Source organism: Accipiter gentilis, chromosome 8 (genome assembly GCF_929443795.1).
Source record: "Accipiter gentilis chromosome 8, bAccGen1.1, whole genome shotgun sequence".
Taxonomy (NCBI): Eukaryota; Metazoa; Chordata; class Aves; order Accipitriformes; family Accipitridae; genus Astur; species Astur gentilis.
This window is the reverse complement of record NC_064887.1, coordinates 41,341,834-41,363,937: the sequence shown is the minus strand read 5'-3', so window position 1 is coordinate 41,363,937 and position 22,104 is coordinate 41,341,834. Positions and strand designations below refer to the sequence as shown.

Below are 22,104 nucleotides of genomic sequence, written 5' to 3'. Positions count from 1 at the left end.
CTTGAAGAGCTTTTTCCCACCATTACTAATGTAAGCTCACAAGCTGCAGTGAAAATGATTTTAATTGTATTTTAAATCTATTTTGCTTGTATTTCAAAATATAGATGAAAACTTGTTACAAATCTTTCTTTCATCATCTGCCTCCATTCCATCATTTCATTTCATTCTGTACATGCTTCCCTTTGGCAAACTGCTGGAAGTCTGCAAAGCATCATCTTCCAGCTCTGAAACATTAACCAGAACTGCCAGTTGCTAAAAACACAGTATAATGAATGCTTATAGCATAATCAATAGGCAGTCTATGATTTCTCAGTAGTATAATTCACAAGGCCCAACACCTATGAAGAAGTCTAAAAAAAGTGTGTACTAATATGATCAGGCTAATACTAACAAGCCAATAGCAATGCTCTTCTTTCTAAAGAGTCAACACCGCAAAGAGATTACAGTAGCCGCAATGCAAAGACAAATGCAAAAGTCTGGATAGTGTCTTTTAGTTAGGAACCGTATTAGGAGCCAAACACCCACACAGATGCTCAACTCACTCCCCACCACTCAAGTGAGACAGGGAAGGAAAACAGGAAGAACAAGAGCCAGAAAACTTGTAGGTCGAGACAAAGACAGTTTAATAGGTGAAGGAAAGAATAAAAAGAAATAAGCAAAGGAAATCCACTCACCATCTCCCACAGGCAGACCAATGCCCAGCCAGTCTCCAAACAACAGCCACCTTTGAAGCCAATCCCCCCTTCTTCCTTCTCTACCTCAGTTTTTTATTACTCAGCATAACATTTTATGGTATAAAATATCCCTTTGGCCACTTTGGGTCAGCTGTTCCAGCTGTGTTCCCTCCCAAGCTCTTGCCCACCCTCAGTCTACTCACCAGGCAGGAAGCAGAGTGGGAAAAAAATAAAGCCTTGACACTGTGCAAGCACCCTTCAGCAATAGTCGAAACATCACTGCCTTATCAGCATTGCTGTAGCCACAAATCCCAAACACAAGCCCTTGTGCTACTATGAAAAACGTTAACTCCATCCCAGACAGACCCAGTAAAATTTATTTACAGGATCTATCAAGTAGCTCCTTGAACATTGGGTTTAAGCCTAACAAGCTCTCTTTTTCAAAAGAGAACAATTCAGAGACCTGCAATTTTTACACCATTTTTAGCACGTAGGCACTTTTTTTTTTTTTTTGAAAGCAGCCTTTTCCATATGGCCTTGCATCTACCATCATGTAACAAACTGTAAAATGCAATCACACTGCATTCATAGGCCCAAAACTGTAGCAAAGCTGAAATTCAGCTTTCCATCCTCAGAGCCCAGAAACTCAGCTACTAATTAGATTTGGAGTACAATGGAGTTAAGAGCCCTTAATCAGGTAACCAACAAAGAAGGAAGAAAAAAATTCAACCCGAGATGAATGATTAATAGAAAAGAAAGTTGATCCATATGCACAATAATTTATAATTGCTAGACTCTAACCATATGGTAGCCCTCCAAGTATAGATGTTAACTTCACACCTGCATGACGTTCATTAGCAGGAACACACAGCTGAACCCAGAAGGATGGACTTTTCTCTTCACCCGTATTCTAAGAACCCACCACCTTCTCTGTGGGGGAAAGGCAAGGTGGAAGGAGAAGATTAACCTGTAGGACTTTTCCATTGACGCTGGAACCTTCCACAGTTGGTGAAGAAAGCATCAGAGTAGAATCAAGTGCTACAAGCTGGTTTTAGTAAAGTGTGTGTTTTATTCCGGCGGTGTAGAAATGCCAGGCAAAAATTAAATCACAAAGATCTAGACTCACAGTAGATCAAAAAGATCTTTTTCCAGTGCTCTTCTCATTCTGAAGTTGTGGAATAATGAAGAGAGGCAGAAAGCACATAATTTAAAGAAACTGTGCTTCCAGAAATACAAGTTGAAGGCTGTACATTTCAAGTGAAGATGTTCTCTATCTGGCATAATTCGCATGGGCTTTTTGTGGACTAGACTAAAACAGTCTCTCACTGAAGCCATAAAGTAAACAAAGTTGAGTTTTTCAAGGTAAATAAGTATGAGCGACCTTACGAGAAGAAGTAAGGTGTACCTCTGCAGAGTTTAAAAGCTACATTTTCCAAGAGAGCTGGCAAAAAAGCAGCATTTATACTCTTTGAAGAACAGACCAAAAAGCGACTTAAATTAAGTAGATACAACTGTGAAGACGTTTGGACAGAGGTGAATCCCATTCTTTCAGTAAAGTCCACCCTGCTGAGAAAAGTCAGTCTTCAAGTAAAATTATGTCTTTCCAAGACATAAGCATAGGAGAGAGACTACTGCTAAGCAGTATTCAACAGCTTCAAAACCGCTTCAGGATAATACTGAAATAATCTAGGAAACAATGAATAGATAAGGAAAAAAGTACCTGGATCTTTTGCAATAGGCTCAGGCTAAGAGAGAGGCTTCTCTGCTAAGCAATAGGCTCAAAGAGGGAAAATAATCCTTAGTGTTCATATAGTACCTTACACTGTGCAAACATTACAGATATCTAAGTAACACTTAATAGCCATAGCAGTAGAGAGATTCCAAATCTCCAGATGCAGAAAAAAAAGATGCAGGGACCCACTGGAGTTCAAACAGTCATTGCCCATAGAGCATAAATCCCAACTTCTGACTCTAAGACTACACTGCTTTTCCTGAAGCTCCCTATAGAAGGAAGAGCTGAAAACATTTTAGAAATATAACCTTTGGAGTAGAGCAACACTGCAGAGGTCAGTTATCTCCCAAATACTGTATTTATTGTCTTTTGGAGCATGGATTTAGTGGGGAACTCACGTTCCTATTTCAGCATTTGTAAAACAATGGACGAATCATTTCACATAGAAAAGGCAAGAGATGAGACCGCCAGTCCAAAGCAATGCCGGGTGACTGAAAACTAACTCCTGGGAGACAACAAACACCAGTGCTAGAGAAAGAGACACACTTACTAGTATGTTACCTTTTCTTTGCTAGAATGCCTAAATAAATCAGCTATCATCAAAATTTTAAGTCAATGGTTTTTAAACTGTTACTCAAAGCCAGAAACCTGAAGTCTATTTAAAGCTTTTTTCCCTGGATTCAAGAAAGTGATATTGGAACTGAAATTACAAGCAGAATATTACATCTGGATGAAATGGTACAATTTCCAGTGACTGCCAACAGTCACACCAGAAACTCAACAAATACTAGGTGAGAGCAGAAAGAAGTAAGCTTGTGTGCTACACTGCAAGCACTCTGGGTAACAGGCAGAGCAGGAATGAGTATGATGTAAAAAAGAAGGGTAGGGGAGCATATGGAAGGGCACACACTTTACATCCGAGTACTTTAAAGCCCTATGATAATTCAATTTCCTAGAATATAGGGTCTCATTCTTCAAGCAAGCTTGATGAGGAAGGAAAGTTCTCCCAACTGGCAGCCCATGTCTAAAACATTCTAGTTCAGTTCCACTTTCTGAGACAGCAGCAGTGTTTTATTAACTATCTGCTTTGGTGACCAGTCAGCTTTATCCACAACCAGTTAATCATAACACATCACTACTAATTCAGTAGATTAACTGCCCACTCAAGAATGGAAAACCAACACAACAGCTGACATAGCTGAGGTTCTCTAGTGATACAAGAGGAGATCTCGGAAAACCACACAAAACCAAGATGAAGTCTGAGAAACCTCGATGCCCAAAGATTTTCTGTGCTCTTTCAAGGAAGCAGACATGAAAAATCTAACTGAAAAAGGAAAACACTTTCAGAGTTACTGTTTTAAGAAGCTTGACAGGAAAAAGAATGAAGTCATTTAAGTTGATGAGGGAAGTCACATACCGGTGCTTGTTGTCCTCTTCCTCATCTCCTATCCTATAAAGCAAGATTCCAACAGTAAAAGGTTAGCATGCCAAATTTTCAATTCAAGCATGCTGTAACACACAAAACCCACAAACTTGTAGAAAATTAATACAGAGATCAAAGGAAGCACAGAAAGGCATGCATAAAATCCTTTTTGCAATTGATGGTTTTTTTTTTTCTCCTGCTTTCTGATAAGTGAAGCTATAAATGTTTACTATAGATTTTTTGTCTTCCAGAATAAGAGATGAGATGCGAGGGGGCACACAGCGTCCTAGTTTCAGAAAACATGTGCTTCTACAACGTTTAAAGGAAACGGAACAATGAGGGAACACATTACCCAAGAAAAACTTAAAAAATTAAAAATAAAAAAAAGGTTTTAACTATCCCCAACTAAGAATTATAGCATTTAAAATCTTAGTAATTAAAACCAAAACACAGTGCTCAGACACAACTTTTTTCTCTTTTGTTTTCTGGGTTTTTTTTCGTGTGGTTTGGTTTTTTTCTCTTTACCTGCGAAGCAATTTAGCCTTCAACTCTGCTTTAGTCTCATTCCAGGCATCTAGTTCCGGGCTAGTCAGAGCCGTGGGTTTCATATGGTCCAGGACAGCAATGTCTTTTCCTTGTTTCCATAAATCGTAACGTTCTGGTTGCAGAACCCTCACAAAGACATCCATGGAAATCTTCACCATGTCTTTGCGGCAAGTACACTGCAAGAGATATCCAGACACCAATGCCATGTTAGATCAGAGGAACACTTTCTTTTCTCATCAGCTGAGTTTGCCCTTCTCCAGAGACTAACACTCTACCTGTTTTGCCTGTAAGGCCTATGGTGGGTCAATGCTAGGAATTGCATTGGTGTATACATGGGTATTTTAGCTTAATGGAAAGCATTGACTCTACCTGCCCTTGGCAAAATCAGAGACAGCACAAGCTGCCACACTCTCTGAGGCTACTTGAAGATTCTGTTCCCAAGAATTTTCTGCTCCCTTTAAACCCACTAACAAAGCTAAAACTTTCTGGTGACTGATACCCAGTATACTACTCATCTACTGCATTACAGTCATTAGACAGCAATAACTTTGGCCAATGTAGTCCAGGTCTGAGCCTGATCTCAAACCCACATTCCCTCCATTAGCCAGCTTCTTGCAGAGTTTCTCAGGCTGAAAAGAGATTAATATCACTTCATAACTGAAGAAAGCCTTAAAGGAACAAAAGACTAAACTAGTGAACAAGGCAGTTAAACTTCATAATTATACATCACGATGTTGCACATAAATCCTTCACAAGACTGTAGAGAAATAAAAAAGGTTACAACAGTAACTACATTCTGCATCTAAACCACATATGCCAAAGTCAAAGAAAACGTGCATTATTAATTTCAACTAGCATACACTAATTCTAACCTCTGGAATTACACCCTTGCCATTGTATGAGCCTACACAAAGACTACTTACAGGTGTTATTTACTTGGATATCTGTTTGCTCTGATGAAACACAGAATTAACAGACCAAGTCCAGCAAGGGGATTCTCACCCAGGACACGGATACCAAACTGAATGAGCATCTCGTCTTTATAAACTTTTTACTCAAGAGAAGGTACTGGATTTAAAAGGACACAGCAACACAGCAATACCCGCTTGCCTCATGGGGGCTGCAACTACAGCTTTGCTGTTGTGGTGAAAAGTTGAGCCCCCTTTTAATTCTGCTCCAAGATGCAAAGCTTTGCTTGGTATGCACTTGTACTGAATTGCTTTCCAAGTTGAGGATGAGGTAGTTATAGCCACTTTACATAACTTTTTTTTCCCCACCCTTCCTCCACACCTTTGCAAAACTGTTCTATCCTTTCTCTTAACAGAAATGCATGAAATTAAACTTGTTTCTCCCCTTTCTTCTTTCATTTTTCACTACCATTATTAAAAGATTTATGGCCATAGTTAAGCCACTGAGAGAAGAGAATTTTTCTGTACAGTTCTCGGCTATCTCACCTCCCTCCCAACTCCTGTTTTTCTTTTTGCAAAGACCGCTAGCTACCTTCTGCTGCTCTGACTGGGGAAGCAGTAATAACCCGAGTGTGCTGAGTGGGAAGGAGTATTTATGGACAGGTACTTTCAGGAAAACTCAATTCATTTAATGAAAAATAGTGAGGGACAGAAAGGCTGGAAATGCAATTTGGCCAAAGAACGGCAGGAACACAGATGGTACCCATGCTTCAAATTCCTGGCCAGGCAGAAGCTTCTCACCGGCACCTCCATCAATACTGGCTTAAGGGATTTGTATTGAGCAGATTTTCAATCACTTTTCCTGAAGAAATTTTAAAAGCACCTGTGCACTGCTGCAAAGAGGAATACAGAAGAGCACCCCACAGCACACATCATCAATGAGCTATGGAGATTGACCTCCTCTGCCTTTACAAAGTATGAAAAATGGCTTAAAAGGGGAACAGTCCATTTTCTGATCCTAACCTGGAACCAACATGCTGCAGCACACATGTCAATTCCTTCAAATCAAGCAGAGCAAATCCCAAGTCAGACAGGTCTAAAGGTCTACAGTATGGTCTCCAACCACTGCCAGCTTAAGAGTCTCACAAAAATGTAAAGTATACACAGATTACTGCAAAACCACATACTGAGCTATCTGGATGCTATTCAGACTGCTATTCAGATAAATGACACTGTGGGCTGCAATCTCCAGTGTACCGCAACACCAGAACCCTGCAGTAGCCAAGTTCCTTTCTTTACACAAATCTAACATGATGTATGTTTATATTTCAATTTTAATTTAATTTTATTGCTTTCACACTAGCAAGCATGAATAATTTACAAAGCCTGTTTCCTTTGTGGCTTCTTCCGGACCATACAGCTATATTTCCTCAGCTGCTGCAGTTGTGCCACGTTCACATTCCCATAATGGCCAGGGTATTTTTCCATACCCTTTCCTCAGACCCAGCAGCGAGATCCTGCTTAATACAGCACATGCTTCCAACACAACTGCAAAAGAGAATGTGCATGTGTGCATAAGGAGTGGGAGAGGGAGGAGAACAGGGGAGATTAGAGGAGGAAACTGTGGGTAGAGAAGGGCAAGAAATTTTCTTTGCAATTAATTACCTGCTTTATTCCATTAGAGCAGGACAAGAATAGCAAGCTTGTGTTTCCCTGTCAATGATACCCCTTTCCATGTACTGCATCCCCTTCCATATACACAGTTATATTTCTTTCAAAGTATTTAATTGTGGTCATAAACACATGTATTTCCTAAGAGATACTATACCTACACCCCCCACCTCTGTCACTCCCTATCCCAATCTCTGCAGAACATATCCTTCCATATTCCATTTCCCCCCTCAAATTCTAACACTTTCATATTCCTCTATGATTAAACTTTGTAGAAACAAAACAAAACAACAACAACAAAAAAAGAACACGTCTACACTTAAACACTACCACTAAGGAGAGATATAAAACCTCGTTTCCTTTATGCGAGTCAAAACCAAACCACAAAGTTCCGATTCAGGTATTCACAGAACTCCTACATACCGGTAGACCTGTGAAAGATTTAAGAGCGATATGGTCACGCAAAGCACAGACCATGACTAAATGGCAACATGAAGGATATGCCTGTCACATCAAAATGACAGGAGAAAAATTTAAGGAACCCTGAGATCTAATCAAATATCTTCCCGTCTTTCCTCTGTCATTCCCCATTTGGAAGCCAGACCACCACACCAAACTGCTCGGGAACAGCAAGGCAGTCAGAGCAACAGATCAAACAACAGAATAAACAACAGAATATTCATAACTGGGATCTCCAAGGACCGACTGCAAGTCCTGAAAATGCGGGTGGGAAAAAAAAAAACCAAAACAAAACAAAAATCAAAACAGTTTTAGGGTTAGCTCTTTGCCTTCAGTTACAGGGGATCCAAGACCCAAAACAGCAACAAGACAAGAGGAGCTTCCATATTCACCAAATCTGCAGGAACTTAATTTGTTCCACCTTCTGAAGGATTTTCCTAGCCTCATCTCTCCTTTTTCATAAGCTAATAACTTTTTTAGCCACACAGGATAAGAACATGCAAAGGCAACTTGCAATCTAAGCATATGCAAAAATACTATAAGGAAATGCATAGTGAAGCACTTTTCAAACACAGAAAACCAACATTCTTCTCCTACTTACTATTTTATTATCTGCTACTCGAATTTGGAGACTGTGGTAAAATATCTGACCACACCAGGAACCCTGTCTCATCAATTATAACTCAAAGACTGATAGTGGGAAATTTGTGGCTACTGAATGCGTAACCGTTATCTTATTTGCAATATTTTTTTAAAATAAAAACACTAAGAAGTCTATATAAAATAACAGTCAAATAAAGAGACTGTCTCCTTGAAGCAATAAAATCAAATGATACATGGAAAAATGCAGCCTCATTCAACATCAGCCTTCAGCGTCATTTTTGTAAGGATATTTCCCTCACTTCCCAGCTATTAACACTAAACTGAACCCATCTGTTCTATAGTGTACAAAGTTAAAGTAAAATAACCCTTCTCCTTATGTAGAAATAAGTCACCAAAATGATATATTTAAATTGGCACCTCTGGTTCTTATGGAAAAAACCCTCACACTTACATGAAATCAGGGCCCACTGCACAGTTATTTAAGACTCAGTAAGCCTCCCACTTTGCCTTAATGGAAATTTAAATACAAGAAAACCCAACACTCGAAGTTGGAAGTTCTTTCAACTATTATACCACCATTAAATGATTAAATGTCAGACCAAAATCTTTGCTTAAAGTTTTTGTATCTGCTTTTTCATAACTATGAAGCCTAAAAGCAAGTTACTGGGAAAGAAAGATGGTTACTTTCAAAAGGCAGCTAAGAAATCCTTGCTGTGTATTATAGGAACACATATTGCTAACGCAGACAACACTCCTAAGCTTCTCTCCATAAATTTCCAGGACAAAGTACAGTTTCAGCTTTTGGGAGAAACACAAAGTCCTCCCAGTATAATACTCTTAAACAGCTATCCAATTTGTTATCATATTACAGACATGTTACTTGGGATCCAGTTAATACCCATCCAATATGACAGAATAAACTAGTTTGGGCTCCAGTTTAATTTTCCTTCCACTCAGCCCAAAGCAACATTTCCACGCAGACCTTCTACAGCAATGCTCTCAGATAGCTAAGGTTTCATAAGGCACAAAGGCACACAAATTGCAAGTACACGCCTGAAAGATGAGTGGCAGGTACTCTGCAAGTAAATGAGGAGTTAAACTTCGAGAAGAAGGAAAAAAACCTAAAATGCATCGTTTGTGTGTTTAATGGTTGGTAGTTGAAAGCATGTGGGAAAGAAGATGAGTCTTGACCCCCTGTTTCTAGTGTAATTACCAGCATTGCCGTAAGTCTCAACAACAAACCAGTTCATTAGGAAACCCACTAGAAACCCTCTACAGAGTTTCATAAACAAAACAATTAGGCAAAGATTTCCAAGGACTCCCCCTGGTCCCTGGCTGCAGGGCACGCTTTTTCCATGCGTGCTTCCTTAATGTTCCATGCAGATTTTTGTGGGTAGAAAAGTTCAGTAAGTGGCAAGTTAGCTGGGGAGTCAGATTTACCCCGCTCCACTCTATTCGTAATAAAAGGATTCTTTCTGGTTTAAGACATAATATAAAACGCTATGTGACATGCTTCATTTTAGGCAAATAACAACCCATCCCAACCATGCTTCTGCTGATGTGTTACATGAAGATTCCTTTTTTTTTGGGGGGGGTGGGGGGGGAGGGGGGGGGGGAGACGGACACGACACACGCTGTGGGGGTGGCACGCACAAAGCTCTTTTGCAACCTCTGCCAGAATTCTTTTTTATCTTTTTCTACTCTGTATACCCGTAAGGATGCCAACTACTTCTGAATCTCTCTCAAATATACGCAATCCTCATTCCTGCAAGACAAACACAACCACAGCGCAGGGGCAGGGGGGAGGATCACCTCAGCAGGGTCCCGAATTCTATATCTCAGATAAGGCTGAAAGAACACAGAAGGAAATTCAGTGCTCTCAGCAGCACTACAAGGAGGGGGATTCAATGAAGTACCAGTTCCTTTCTGTTCTGACAGACTCATTCCAGGACAAGTGATAAACAAAATGAGACTTTTATCCAGTGGTTATGATGTAGTCTATAGTGAACATCATTCCGAGGTTATCTCAAGGTATTATTTCTTCTGCATCGTAAGACTTGCAGTTGGTGAAAGAAGTCTACCACAGACCACTTTCGTTTGGAGAAAACGTGACATTTCAGCAGGTCAGCACCCTGTGTTCATGCATTAAGCAAGCAGCGAGCATGAACTGACATGGCTTGGTGAAGATCTACAGTTCTGAAGTGACAGACACACTAGAGAATTCTTGCTAAGTGACTAAAGTTATCCTTTTATCCTCCTGTTTGATCATCTGCTTTTTAGTCATTTCTTTTAAAAAGAAAGCAGAACGCTGTGCTGTATTACACACCTGTAAACCAACAGATGAAGTAGGAAAATCCACCATTTTGTATCCCATGTACAACAACCAAGATCTATAGGCACTTTGTAGAAACATGAATAATTATATTTGGTGGAATATGAAGTGTCGGTATCTAAAGTGACAACCCAAGATTTGCTTCTAGCACACTATGAAATTCTTTCCCCTGGTAATAACAAGTGTTCTTTAGTAACATTTTTCAAAAGGATATGAAGCTGAAAATATATTTTTTGCAACTCCAAATGCTACAACTTAGAATAAAGGGAGGGTTGATATATAAATAAAGGAGACAAGACGTTGTATATCAATCCTAAAGGAAACAGCAATCAAGACCCCTCTGAAAACCGCACACCAAATAAAATGTTTCTGTCTTTCCTATAATAATCTAGACCCACCTGCACATATTTTCAAAGCAGTTAAGAGTCGGGTGAGTACAGAGTAGAAGCAAGATCTGAATCCTGATGCCTGAGATTAGGAAGCGCCCAGCTATAAGCCACCCCACAAAACCCCTGAAACTGCTGCCTGCCACTAGCGAACCAAGCTGGAAGAAAATCAGAAGCACAGTTATCAGAAAAAACAAATAAAGCAAAATAGAGTTAAAAATTGGAAGAGACTGTTCATAAGCAATCTACTCTTACTCCACCATAATAGAAAGTGGGCTTTGTTTTTAAAGTGTTCTTCATGCACAAAGTGAAGAGGCGTAAGAGTAAAAACTGTTGCCTACACTGAAGGAATTTCTGTGGACAACATCAAAAAGGGAAGGTACCTGATGAGAAAGTGTGATGTCAATTCACAGCTACTTTACACTTTTACAGTGCCTTTCAGAATTCTAACATCACCATTTCTGCAGTTCTTGAGCAGAATACACTATTTAGGTTTTTATTCTTAGGTGGGATGTTAACACCACTCTTCCTTCTTCCTATCTATGCCCCCATGCATCACCCCTGAAGCAATTCCAATGGAGCAAAACCAGCTGCACAAGAAAGCACAATGCTACGGCAGCTTTCAAAAAGTATTTTTGATGGCCTTGCCATACTAGCATCCCCAAAGCAAGATGACCCTTAAGCCTCCGCTCTGACACATGAATGATTGGGGCTGGTACACTTTATCAGAGACTCCTGTGCGACAGAGAAGCTGAATGAATAAGCTGCAGGGAGCACATTCTTCACATCACTATTTACTGCGGCCACAAAGCACACCACAACCTCCACACTATAAATCACAGGGTTAGCAAGGCAGAGAGAGAATGGGAGACTATGTCAACCCAGCAATATCAGGACTCCACAGGTTCAGAGCAGTTTTCCATCCTAGAGATCCGGCAGTTTCCATCGCAGGGTCTTGGAGAGTCACCCTGAGCTGGCAAAGTCATTACTAAGCAGCATTCAAAAAGTCAAGAACAGTATGCTTTACACCTTGCAGTAATTAAGCTCAAGTAAGTCAGGCTGAGTAGCATAAATAGGCCTAGTCTGTTTAAAAAAAAACAAACCAAACAAAACTTTAAAAAAACCCCAGCTGCTTCGCAGTTCAGTGCTCTAAGGGTTACACCAAACACTGAGCCGAGAGGGAGGCAAGCTGCCCGAAGTCATCACTGCCCCTAGTTGCCTGCCCTGAGGCAGAAATGTCCCATTTGCTGTAAATCAAGTCCTGAGCAGTTTATAATTACATTCTGGATGTAAAATTAAGACTCTCAGATGCCCCTTCTCAAGGGCAGGGCATCCAGAAGGGACAGGCCAGATACCAGCTTAGCACCCATCCATCCACACGGACATCAGTCATTGGGTCCAGTGGCAGCCAGGCATCCCAAGGACTGAAATCCTGGAAACTTCCAGGGTGTATTTTTTCTGCTGACAGAAGTCTAAGTGTTCTTCCTTCATTAAGAAAAATGATGACAGGCAACCTCCCAGTCAGTACTTCAGAAGAGGATCTCAGAAGAGACCTGATATAATGAAGCTCCAAGACAGTTTCAGAAAAATAACTGCCTCCTTTCCACCTTAGCATGAAAAACATTGTAAAAATTCCTCTTTATTGCACAGAATCAGTGCTTTCTCAAGAGTAAGGTATCAGGGTTGTTTAAAAAAAATAAAAGAAAATAACTACAAAAAAAAGATGGAAGATTTTGTACTAGAGCAATTTGAATCTGTCTGAGAAAAACTATGGAAATGCTATTCCATAACAGTGGGGTTTTTAATGTATTCTAAGCTTAAAAGGTCTAATTAGAGTCAGTTAAGACAGACATACAAAGTAACGCAAAAATACAACTCCGATTTCTCTTATTTCAGAGACAAGTTTTACAATATTACCAAACAGTTTCTGCAAAAACCTCATGAATTTTATTTTCTTGGAAAATAAGGACATCTTTTAAGGGAAAGAGAAAACCTACTAACATCTGAATGGTAAGAAGTAAGCTTCAATTTTACAAGGAAAATCATATGCTAGACAACTTTAAAACACAAATGCTCCAATTGTAAAGTTGAGATCTGTTATTCCAATAGTATAAAAAAAACCCCAAACAACAAACACACACACGAGGAGAGGGTTCAGAAGCAGTAAGCTATGTAAAAGGCACCTCTCAAAGATGCCTTTATGTATCAGTAAAATCCAAACAGAAGAGTCTTACTTGTCTTCCCCTTCTCCCCAGGGAAATGACTAAGCAGCAGAGCAGGACTGAACTGTACTGGAGCAGAGCTCTGTATGGGAATACTGCACAGGAAGAGATGAAGGCTGCTTACTTCAGAATGTAAAATGTAGCATTTGGGAAGGAGGGGCAACTTGACCCCATTTTATATTGAGATAGATAATTCCAGCACTATCTCTGGAATAAACAAGAGATAAAATGAAGGTATGAAAATGTCAACTGATAGTGACACAGACATTATCATCCAGGAGTGCCTGCGATTAATATAAAGGAAAGTGCAAGAAATTGTTCCCCTCCCATCCACTTATTTCCAGTCCAGTCTGCAGAAGAAAAAAAAAAGCCAACCTGTGAAGTACACTTGAATTTCTTCTAAAATTGTACACTCTGAAAGTGTCTTTTTGAATACCAGGTGTCGTGGTTTAATCACAGACACTCACTCACTCCAACACACCCCCCCAGTGGGATAGGGGAGAAAATCAGAAAAAAAGTAAAACTTGTGGGTTCAGATAAGAACAGTTTAGTAGAACAGAAAGGAAGAAACTAATAATGATTATAATAACAATAATAAAATTACAATAATAATAATAATAATAAAAAGGATTGGAATATACAAAACAAGTGATGCACAATACTATTGCTCACCACTCACCAACGGATACCCAGTTAGTTCCTGAGCAGTGATCCCTCCCAGGCCAACTCCCCCCAGTTATATACTGGGCATGACATCACATGGTCTGGAATACCCCTTTGGCCAGTTTGGGTCAGCTGCCCTGGCTGTGTCCCCTCCCAACTTCTTGTGCCCCTCCAGCCTTCTCTTGCTGGCTGGGCATGAGAAGCTGAGAAATCCTTGACTTAGTATAAACATTCCTTAGCAACAACTGAAAACATCAGCATGTTATCAACATTCTTCTCATACTGAACCCAAGACATAACACTATACCAGCTACCAGAAAGAAAATTAACTCTATCCTGGCTGAAACCAGGACACCAGGAGACTTCAGGAAGGTGACTTTACTAAAACACTTGGGTTTAAAAGGGTTGTTTAGTCAAATACACAGCTATTAAGACCCTCTGTCTGTCAATGGTTGCATCCAAGAGTTTTCAGAAACAAAGCGAACCAGAACAGTAACGCGGGAAGGAACTGCAGGCTCATGCAGCAAAACAAGCAAACAAAAAAAACCCTCCAGACTGTAAGAATGAAAATTATCATTCACTGCCTTTCATTCACCAGGCCTTCTTCAACAACCAAACAGAAAGAAAGAAAAAAAAAACGAATAAAAAAACAGAAACATGACAAAGTTAATGGAAGACAAATGATCAAAAAACTCCAACTACAGAATACAAAGGAAAATATTTCACCCTAATTTTCTAAGCTCTACCTATGCAGGTAAACGTTAACTATAGCATATACAAATAAAATCATGCCTACTCAGCTGTAATATTTGATCAGTAATGTTAAGGTCTAAAGCAGAGAAGCAGAGTATTCAGATTTCAGCTGACTCCTGAAATATTGTGCCAGTATCTCCAACACTACCAAAACCCCTTTTGACTCATTTCTCCTGGATCTCTTTTTACTTTGCACACTGTGACAGACTGATACTCATGTTAGTCAAATAGGACTGTATCTTAAAAAGAGCATTCCCTGCCAGAGCTTGATCTGCAAAGAATGCTGAAATGAATTCCCATCACGTATTTGGAAAGACCTAGTGACAGCACACCAGGATTATCTATGGGAGCCCCAAGATTAACTGAAGGTCTCTCTCCCATCCCTAGACAAGTAACTGACAGATGTGCTGTTCAACCACAGCTTTTCACACAGATTAGGTGGAATAGGCAAGCTGTGGTTGGCCTCAAAGTCACCTTGACTGGAAAGAAGTCAGCTGCAACACAAGGTTCCTCGAGGACAGATGGAGACATTTACATTGACAATAAATGGGATAACACTTAAAGAGCTGTTAATTCTTACACTTCTGGGCACAATGTCCAGCTGTAGGCAAGACATCTATTTCCCAGCGGTACACCACCATATAAATAAAGACATGAAGTAAAGGAGAATGTTATACCCTTCCTCTGAATCTAAGGAGATTGGCATTTGCTAAAAACAGAGAGCAATCAGTCCTGAGGATTTAGACACGTCATGAGAGATGACATGAATTTTGTCTGTCACATACCAGCACTCTGCATTGAGGCTAGAGAAGCAATTATTAGAAGGATCAGCAAATCAGACTTAAGAGGCAAGCACTGGCTATAACTGAAAAGCTGAAACAAGACCAGGGAAAAACTAAAAGAGAGAAAGTAGAGAATTCTGCTGAACATTTGTGGTAACCCGTGTGCCAAAAAGCCATCAGCTCCCAAATTGCCCACCTGAGCCTGGGACATGCTAAACAGATACCGGAGACATCTGATACAGATGAAGATGCAAATTTATCTCTCTGTATCGGTCCTATGTTTAGTTAATAAAGACGTTTTGGTCAATACGTTCTTACGGTAAAAGGCTACTCGTCAGCAATGGTTACAACTTCCATCTAAAGACATGAAACCCAGCGTCACACCCAGTTACCATTACACATATACCCTTCCACTCCTGCACGTCAACTTGCCTAAGCGTTTCTGAAAGAGACTCCAAAACTTCTCTCTAGGTTCTCAAAAAGCTTTGAGCCAAACAGGACAGATAGTTTATTCACTTGGGTATTCACCAAACCAGTTGCCACTTGAATTTAAGCATCTGTTCATCTTGGTTACAAGCTTACACAGAAACAAGCATATTTACCCACTATTAGTTTCCTACACAACTCCGGAGCCATTGGCATTTTTTTGCTAATGCTGATGCTCGTTCTACAATTAGAGCAGAACCAGTGTCTACGAAGCTGATGTTTAAACTTCAGTCTGGTTATTATGTATTTTTTTTACAGCCTAAGCAGGTTCTGCTGTGGTTACCACAACATTTCATCCATCTGGCAGGCAATTAGCACGGCTCTGTCTATGTTTCTCTTAGGTGAGCCATTACCTTCCTATGTGAGCTCTCTGTAACACTGTGCCATTGACATATATCACTCTCAGTAGAGCAGAATCCAGATTTCAGCCCCAGGATAATGTCCAGGAGAACAACTGGCTAATTTTGAACCTTACCTTGTCACCCATCTCATGAGTACTGGTAGGACAAAATAGCCATATTGCTAACCCGAGGAAAGAACAATCACCTTCCAGCCAAATGTTTCAGTGCAGTAAGAGTATGTACCTGCAGAGTGCTGTCCAGTCAAGAGTTTCCAAGAACTTTATAAATGAGTATAAGACAAGAAAGAAAAAAAAAAAAACCACAAACCTCCTCAGATGTGGGCAAGGATAATCTAATTGTGCCTGAGAGCACAGAAATCAATACAGCCGTTTTTTTAAATTTAGTAAACGTGCAGTAGTTAACCAAAAATCACACACTCCAGGATGTCCCTCTTCACAAATTCTCTCTCCACAAATGTGCAGGTAGCTCGAGTGTACACAGTCAGCTGATATTTCATTAAGTCCCTGTTTAACTTAAAATGAGATTTAAACAAACCTTTTGCCCTTACAGTGTAACAGCATTCATACCTCATCTGGAACCTGATAGTAAGGTATCAAAGGGTTAATTAACATGTATGCAGTGTGTGGTTTAAGCAATATTAAATGGAAATCTCTGAACAGACAAGTGTCACTGAGTGCAATGGAAATAAATTGGGCGTCTCCTTCCACACTTCAACTTTCTCTCCCTAGATTTGCTCAGAGCTCTCTATGCTGCTTGTTCAGTAATTTCACGCTACGCTGCTTAACAATGTAAGCATGGAGGCTCAATCTAAAACTGCACTTCCCAAATGTCACTTGTTTGTGAACACATGGCTGAACCCAAAATTGCTTTTAATATTAGAGTGGTGCCTGCTGGCACTGCTGTAGTTAAGGGTCTGTCAGAATTTCCATGATAAACCCCATTTTCTGGGGTGTAATACCATGACCATTTGCTACAGATAAACCTCGTATACAAGGTCACAGCAGACAAACACGATTTTTAAAATTTTCAACCCAAGTTTGCTTGGCTATTTTTGAGTTTAAGACACTTAACGCTCATTTGAGGCGTCTTATGGTTCTAGGTTTTTCTTACCATCCCTTTAACTCCAGAACAAATTCAAATGTACGAGTCCCACTCCAGCCTCCACATGGCCCTGGAGCCTCAATTACTGCCACAGGGTCTGGTCTACAGCCTTGATGGGATATGAAGAGATTACAAACACCAACGTAGGGTTCACTACTTTAACACTAGTGTGGGACAGAGAGGACAAATACATAAATTTTCACCACAAGGAATTTTCTGTTGTGAGAATCATTTCAGTTGCCATTACTAGCAGTTTAGAGGTATTACCCCACTGGCACAGTGAGTTCATGTATTTTATATTTCATGGCATATTTCATTTTTATATTTCATGGCACAGCCCCCAGTGTGTCCAACAGAAGATGCTTTAACACCACTGTAGTTTCAGAAATGAAATACTAAAATCTGTCTATTTTAGAACAGGAGAAAGCTCAAATGCCAAATTTGTTGGCTAATAGTAGAGTCCTTGAAACCCTGGGCTGAATATTACTGAAAAAAGTAAACAAGACAGACACTTCACCTTTTGGGAACCTGGCTGGCTGAGCTTGCTTTCCACGGGACGAGCTTCTCAGACATCAATTACTGTGCCATTGGATAGTCAAAGACTGCCTGCCTGCAGTTGCTGAGGGAGGATATAGAATACCAAACAGGGGAAAAAAGCAGGAAAAAAGGTTCTGTGGGGTGACAACCAACTTCTTTTCTACTTGGGTTAATGATGTTCACTAATTAAAAAGGAAAAATAGGAAGAAACAGCATGGGGTTTTTTTGCAATTCTACAGGATCCCTTGAAGCCTGCAGTGTCAGAAACAGTACTAACCTCCAGAAGCAAAAAAGAGTGACTCACATTAGTCACAAAGCAGCCACTCAGGCTGATTAACACACAACATTGATCACTACCAAATAAAATTCTGTGCAGAAAGTTTCAGCTTGGCTCAAAAATAGCCAAAGGCATTACAGCAAAAAGGTGGACGGTTAAAAAGGGCGCTGTCAAGGACCCCAGGATCCCAAAGCTGAGAAGAGAATGACACTATTCAGTAATCATCTACCTTTTGCTACTCTCGGAACATAAACTTTTGTAAAGGAAAAATGGACATCACTACATTGTTCCAGAGATTGTGACAAAGATGTACTTGCGGTCCATTTTGAACAGAGGTGGTTTTGCCCAGAAGAAAGCATTAGGATGCATTACAAAAGTTACAGAGCCAAGCTGAGTTGATAAAAGAAAATTAAGTGAAGGAGATATTATAAATGCTATTCTAGAGTGAAATCTAAGTCTACCTTTCTGGGAAGGGTCATCTGAGGCAATTTTTAAATGCTACCCTCTCTATAATAATTTATCCTTTCCTCAAAGACTGCATGGAATGGATCCCCAATTTAAAAATTCACAGATCCTACTGAATCAGTTACACTTCACACTTAAAAACAAGAGAATGCTGTATGTGTGCTGTCGTGAAAACCATCACTGACTTCAGAACTGTCAAAAGTAACAAAACATACGAGAAATTTGCCCTAACAAGAAATAGCCAGACAGTCATCTCAGCATGGCTCTCCTCTTCAAACTTAAGTGAGTGCATAGATTAGAGAAATTCAGATATTTTCAGATGGTTATTACCATAGTCTTATTAAAGCTTAAAAATATTTCCAGCTTACTCCTTCCCTTCAGTGTGTACCTAATGAATTGTATTCAGTTATATCAGTGACCTTATTCACTGTGAAATGCAGTCTGGATGCATCAGAAAACTAATCCTAACTTAACTAGTTTCACAACAACCTCTTCACAAGGCATATGCAACATCTAGCATTTGAGAAAGTCATTACTAAGCCCTCAAAATGACATAAATTATCAACAGGCATAAAACAGCAACATGGCACAATGAAAGAGCACATCATCAAAACAACGGCACTTTCCATTTTGTTCTTGAGGTTAAGTCTCCCGCTCTCATTCCTTTGTATTTCACAAGCTAGTGGTTTTAAGTAACGCTTCATCCAAACAGACACCTACTTGGGTTGCCATTTTTCCATAGTCAATCCACCGCAAAGTGGCGAAGTTGGTAGATTCAGCACAGTTGAAGCCATGATTGAAGCCAGCATGGTAACCATAAGGAAATGTAATCATAAACTCTCCAGCTTCTTGGGTGATCTGAAAAACAGAGAAAAAAAGACAAAAGGGATACCCCACAGATCAGTTAACATAGCAGCTTGAGAACAGAGACCTATTTTAAAAAAAAAATAAATAAAAAAAAATCACTGGTTAAATCTCTCTCTTTCAACTGGAGGGTCGGCAGAATAGTCACTGCCAACTCTTGGTTAAACCTAGAACAATTTCTAGTTAACTGCAGAAATACTGAAGTATTCCTTTAAGGAAAAAAGACAATACAATGGATGGAAGGGGTCACAACATCTGAACTATTTAGACTCACAGGCTCCAGTTACAAAAAGGGTCTCAGGCTGCAGCATTCCAAAAGAGCAATAAATCTTTAGATTGTGACCACTTTAGCTCATGCTAAGTCCAAATTTACACTCCCACCACCATGCTAGTGGAGCCAAGAAAACTGGATTTCTATCCTAACATGCACTCCACATTGCTCAGTCCTACTGAAGTACATGCTACCTTTCACTTCATTTATTTCCCCACCCACATTTATCAGTCTTACTCCCATTTGTTCACACAAAAGTAAAACATCCGAACAATTACAGCCCGCCATTTGTCTACTTACAAAAAATTAAAACAATAAGCATTACAGACATTACGAACATGAGGGTTAAAAACTCTACAGATTACAGCTGTAATCAGAGGCCAATCAATTTGCGACACTTCTAGAAAATCCTCTTTTTACATCTTCTGCAGATAAGACACTGGGGGTGGGGGAAGGAATTTAAATGTTGATTATGGCATAGATCATAACAGCAACTGGCAGTAACATAGCACACTTGGAGCAATCCTTCCAGACCAGCTTTCTAGCTTAGCAAGCTCTAGCTTAGCAAGCATGTGACAGCACCTCCCTTCTGTGGATTAGGAAAGAAGCAAAATTTGACCTTCCCTGTCTTTCCAACCCAGAAGTGCTGACAGACCTTTCATAGCAGTCACATGCCAAGCAACTCCATTCGGATTCCCTCCCACCAGCAGTAACTCACAATACAGCAGTTCAGAGCCTAGAGACATTTCAAAGAACGTATGCTTATAAACACAAGGATGGGTCCAAATTGAAAATGTAAAGAGGCAGAAGCTAAAACATTTACACACTTGGCTGGACTAACACCTAAACTTGCTAATGTTATTAACGTTAGCAGAGTAATTTAAAAAGAAAAAGAGTAGAATAAAAATTGATATGATAATACAAGAAGCTTCTGCAGTATTTCTGAATGAGAGGTACTGAAGTCCAGTCTGTACCCAGCTTCACAGAGCATCCTCCCATCCAGCCCCCTCCATAAATCAGAGTGGTAGATTTCTAACTTCAGAAGACAGAAAGATTATGTTTCTGTCAGGAAATCTACATCCTGGTGTCTTCATTTCAAGCCCACAGTGTATGTCCTCCATGTCACTGCTGTCAACATTATCCCTACAATAAATTAGAAAGCACTCAAGATGATGGATAGGCCATGCAGAAAAGTAATAACTATTGAAGGAAAGCCAGCACAAACTGCCACTCACGAAGAAAGCCCTAAATTTACTGACTTCTGCAAGCTCTTGAGGAATAAATGGAGAAATCAATAGCAGATTACAGAAATACACATTTTTAATTATTAAAAAGCCCTAGTATTGATCTGTTTCTTTTTTCCAGAAGTAAATACCATTACAGAGATTTATAAATGCGTGCCTATTCACTTCATTGAAATCTGCCAAGAATTTAGATTAAGGGATCCTATCTCTGTTTCTAAAGAAAAATGGCAAATGTTCACTGTTTCTCAATAATAGCGATCCTCCTTCAAAAGCTACTATTTCAGGACAGGGGGTATTCAGATATAGGCTGCTCAGACTAAAGAGAACTCCTCCTCTTTTTTACATTTGAAAACATCCTTCCAGTGAGTGCCATAGAGAAGAAAGTAGCTATCATTTTAAAAAAAAAACAAAACAAACACTTCCCCCCCCACATTCTGTAAATCAAGATTAGGAATTATATTTAAGTAACATGTAAATAATCCCTCTTGCTTTAAAAAAGAAAGTTTGGGTTTGGCATTAATATTGTCCTCTATGTATACACTGGTGTGGTTTGTTGGGGGGGGGGGGGGGGGGGGGGGTTTGTAAAAAAATAGGGAGACAAGAATCATATTCTTATCACTGAGATTTCTACATATACTCAGCATGAAGGAGACACCAGACATCAATCTGCAAAAAACCTTCATGTCACAAATCAAAAGACTCATAGTAGGAAGCCTAGCTAAGCAGGTAAAGACTTCTTACCAAGCAATAAATTAGAAACTCCCTTATTTAAGCCACTTTGTATCCCATCCCTATCACCATACAACTTGGCAAAGATGACTTGGGATAACCTTGGAAGGGAAGTTTTCCTCTATTGCCTTTTTACAAACTCCTTTCCTCCTCTTTCTTGGTTATTGGTCAGAAATCACTTAGTATACTAATTACTAATCAATGCCACTTTCCTCAGATAGATGGAAAAGCAAACGTGTATTATTCTAGAGAAAAATATGCCCACCTACAACTTTCAAACATTTGAAGTCCCGCAAGAATTGCCTTCACTTTCTGACCTCCAGCAGACCCAAGAGCACTTCCCCAACATGCTGCTTGAACAAAATGGCAGAAATGAATTCCCATTTCCTATTCTCCTCCATTCTGCAGAACGACTGCATGTCACTGGAGGATCATATGGCAAACTTCACTTAGAACGGCTAGCATGCACCAACAGGTACTTTTTAAATTATTACTTTCAGCTTCTTCTTCAGATAAGCAGTGCACGCTTTTTAGGCTCTGTTCAGCCAATTATTGCACCACTTACAGCTTCTGGTTAAAACAACTTCATAAGGAAAACACTGCAAGAAGCAGAA

At 39.8% G+C, this 22,104-nt stretch overlaps 1 protein-coding gene across 3 annotated transcripts in view; it reads right to left on the bottom strand.

Moving 5' to 3' along the window:
- Positions 1 to 22,104, bottom strand: part of KDM4B (lysine demethylase 4B) — a 95,422-nt gene that overhangs the window by 31,302 nt on the left and 42,016 nt on the right. For 2 of the 3 annotated variants that reach the window (XM_049807566.1, XM_049807567.1), the window contains exons 8-10: positions 19,103 to 19,240; positions 4,355 to 4,551; positions 3,824 to 3,856 (exon numbers count right to left, since the gene is read on the bottom strand). In XM_049807566.1, the coding sequence (XP_049663523.1) occupies positions 3,824 to 3,856; positions 4,355 to 4,551; positions 19,103 to 19,240 (368 nt within the window). The remainder of the gene's footprint in view (positions 1 to 3,823; positions 3,857 to 4,354; positions 4,552 to 19,102; positions 19,241 to 22,104) is intronic. The other variant, XM_049807569.1, reaches the window with a different exon arrangement.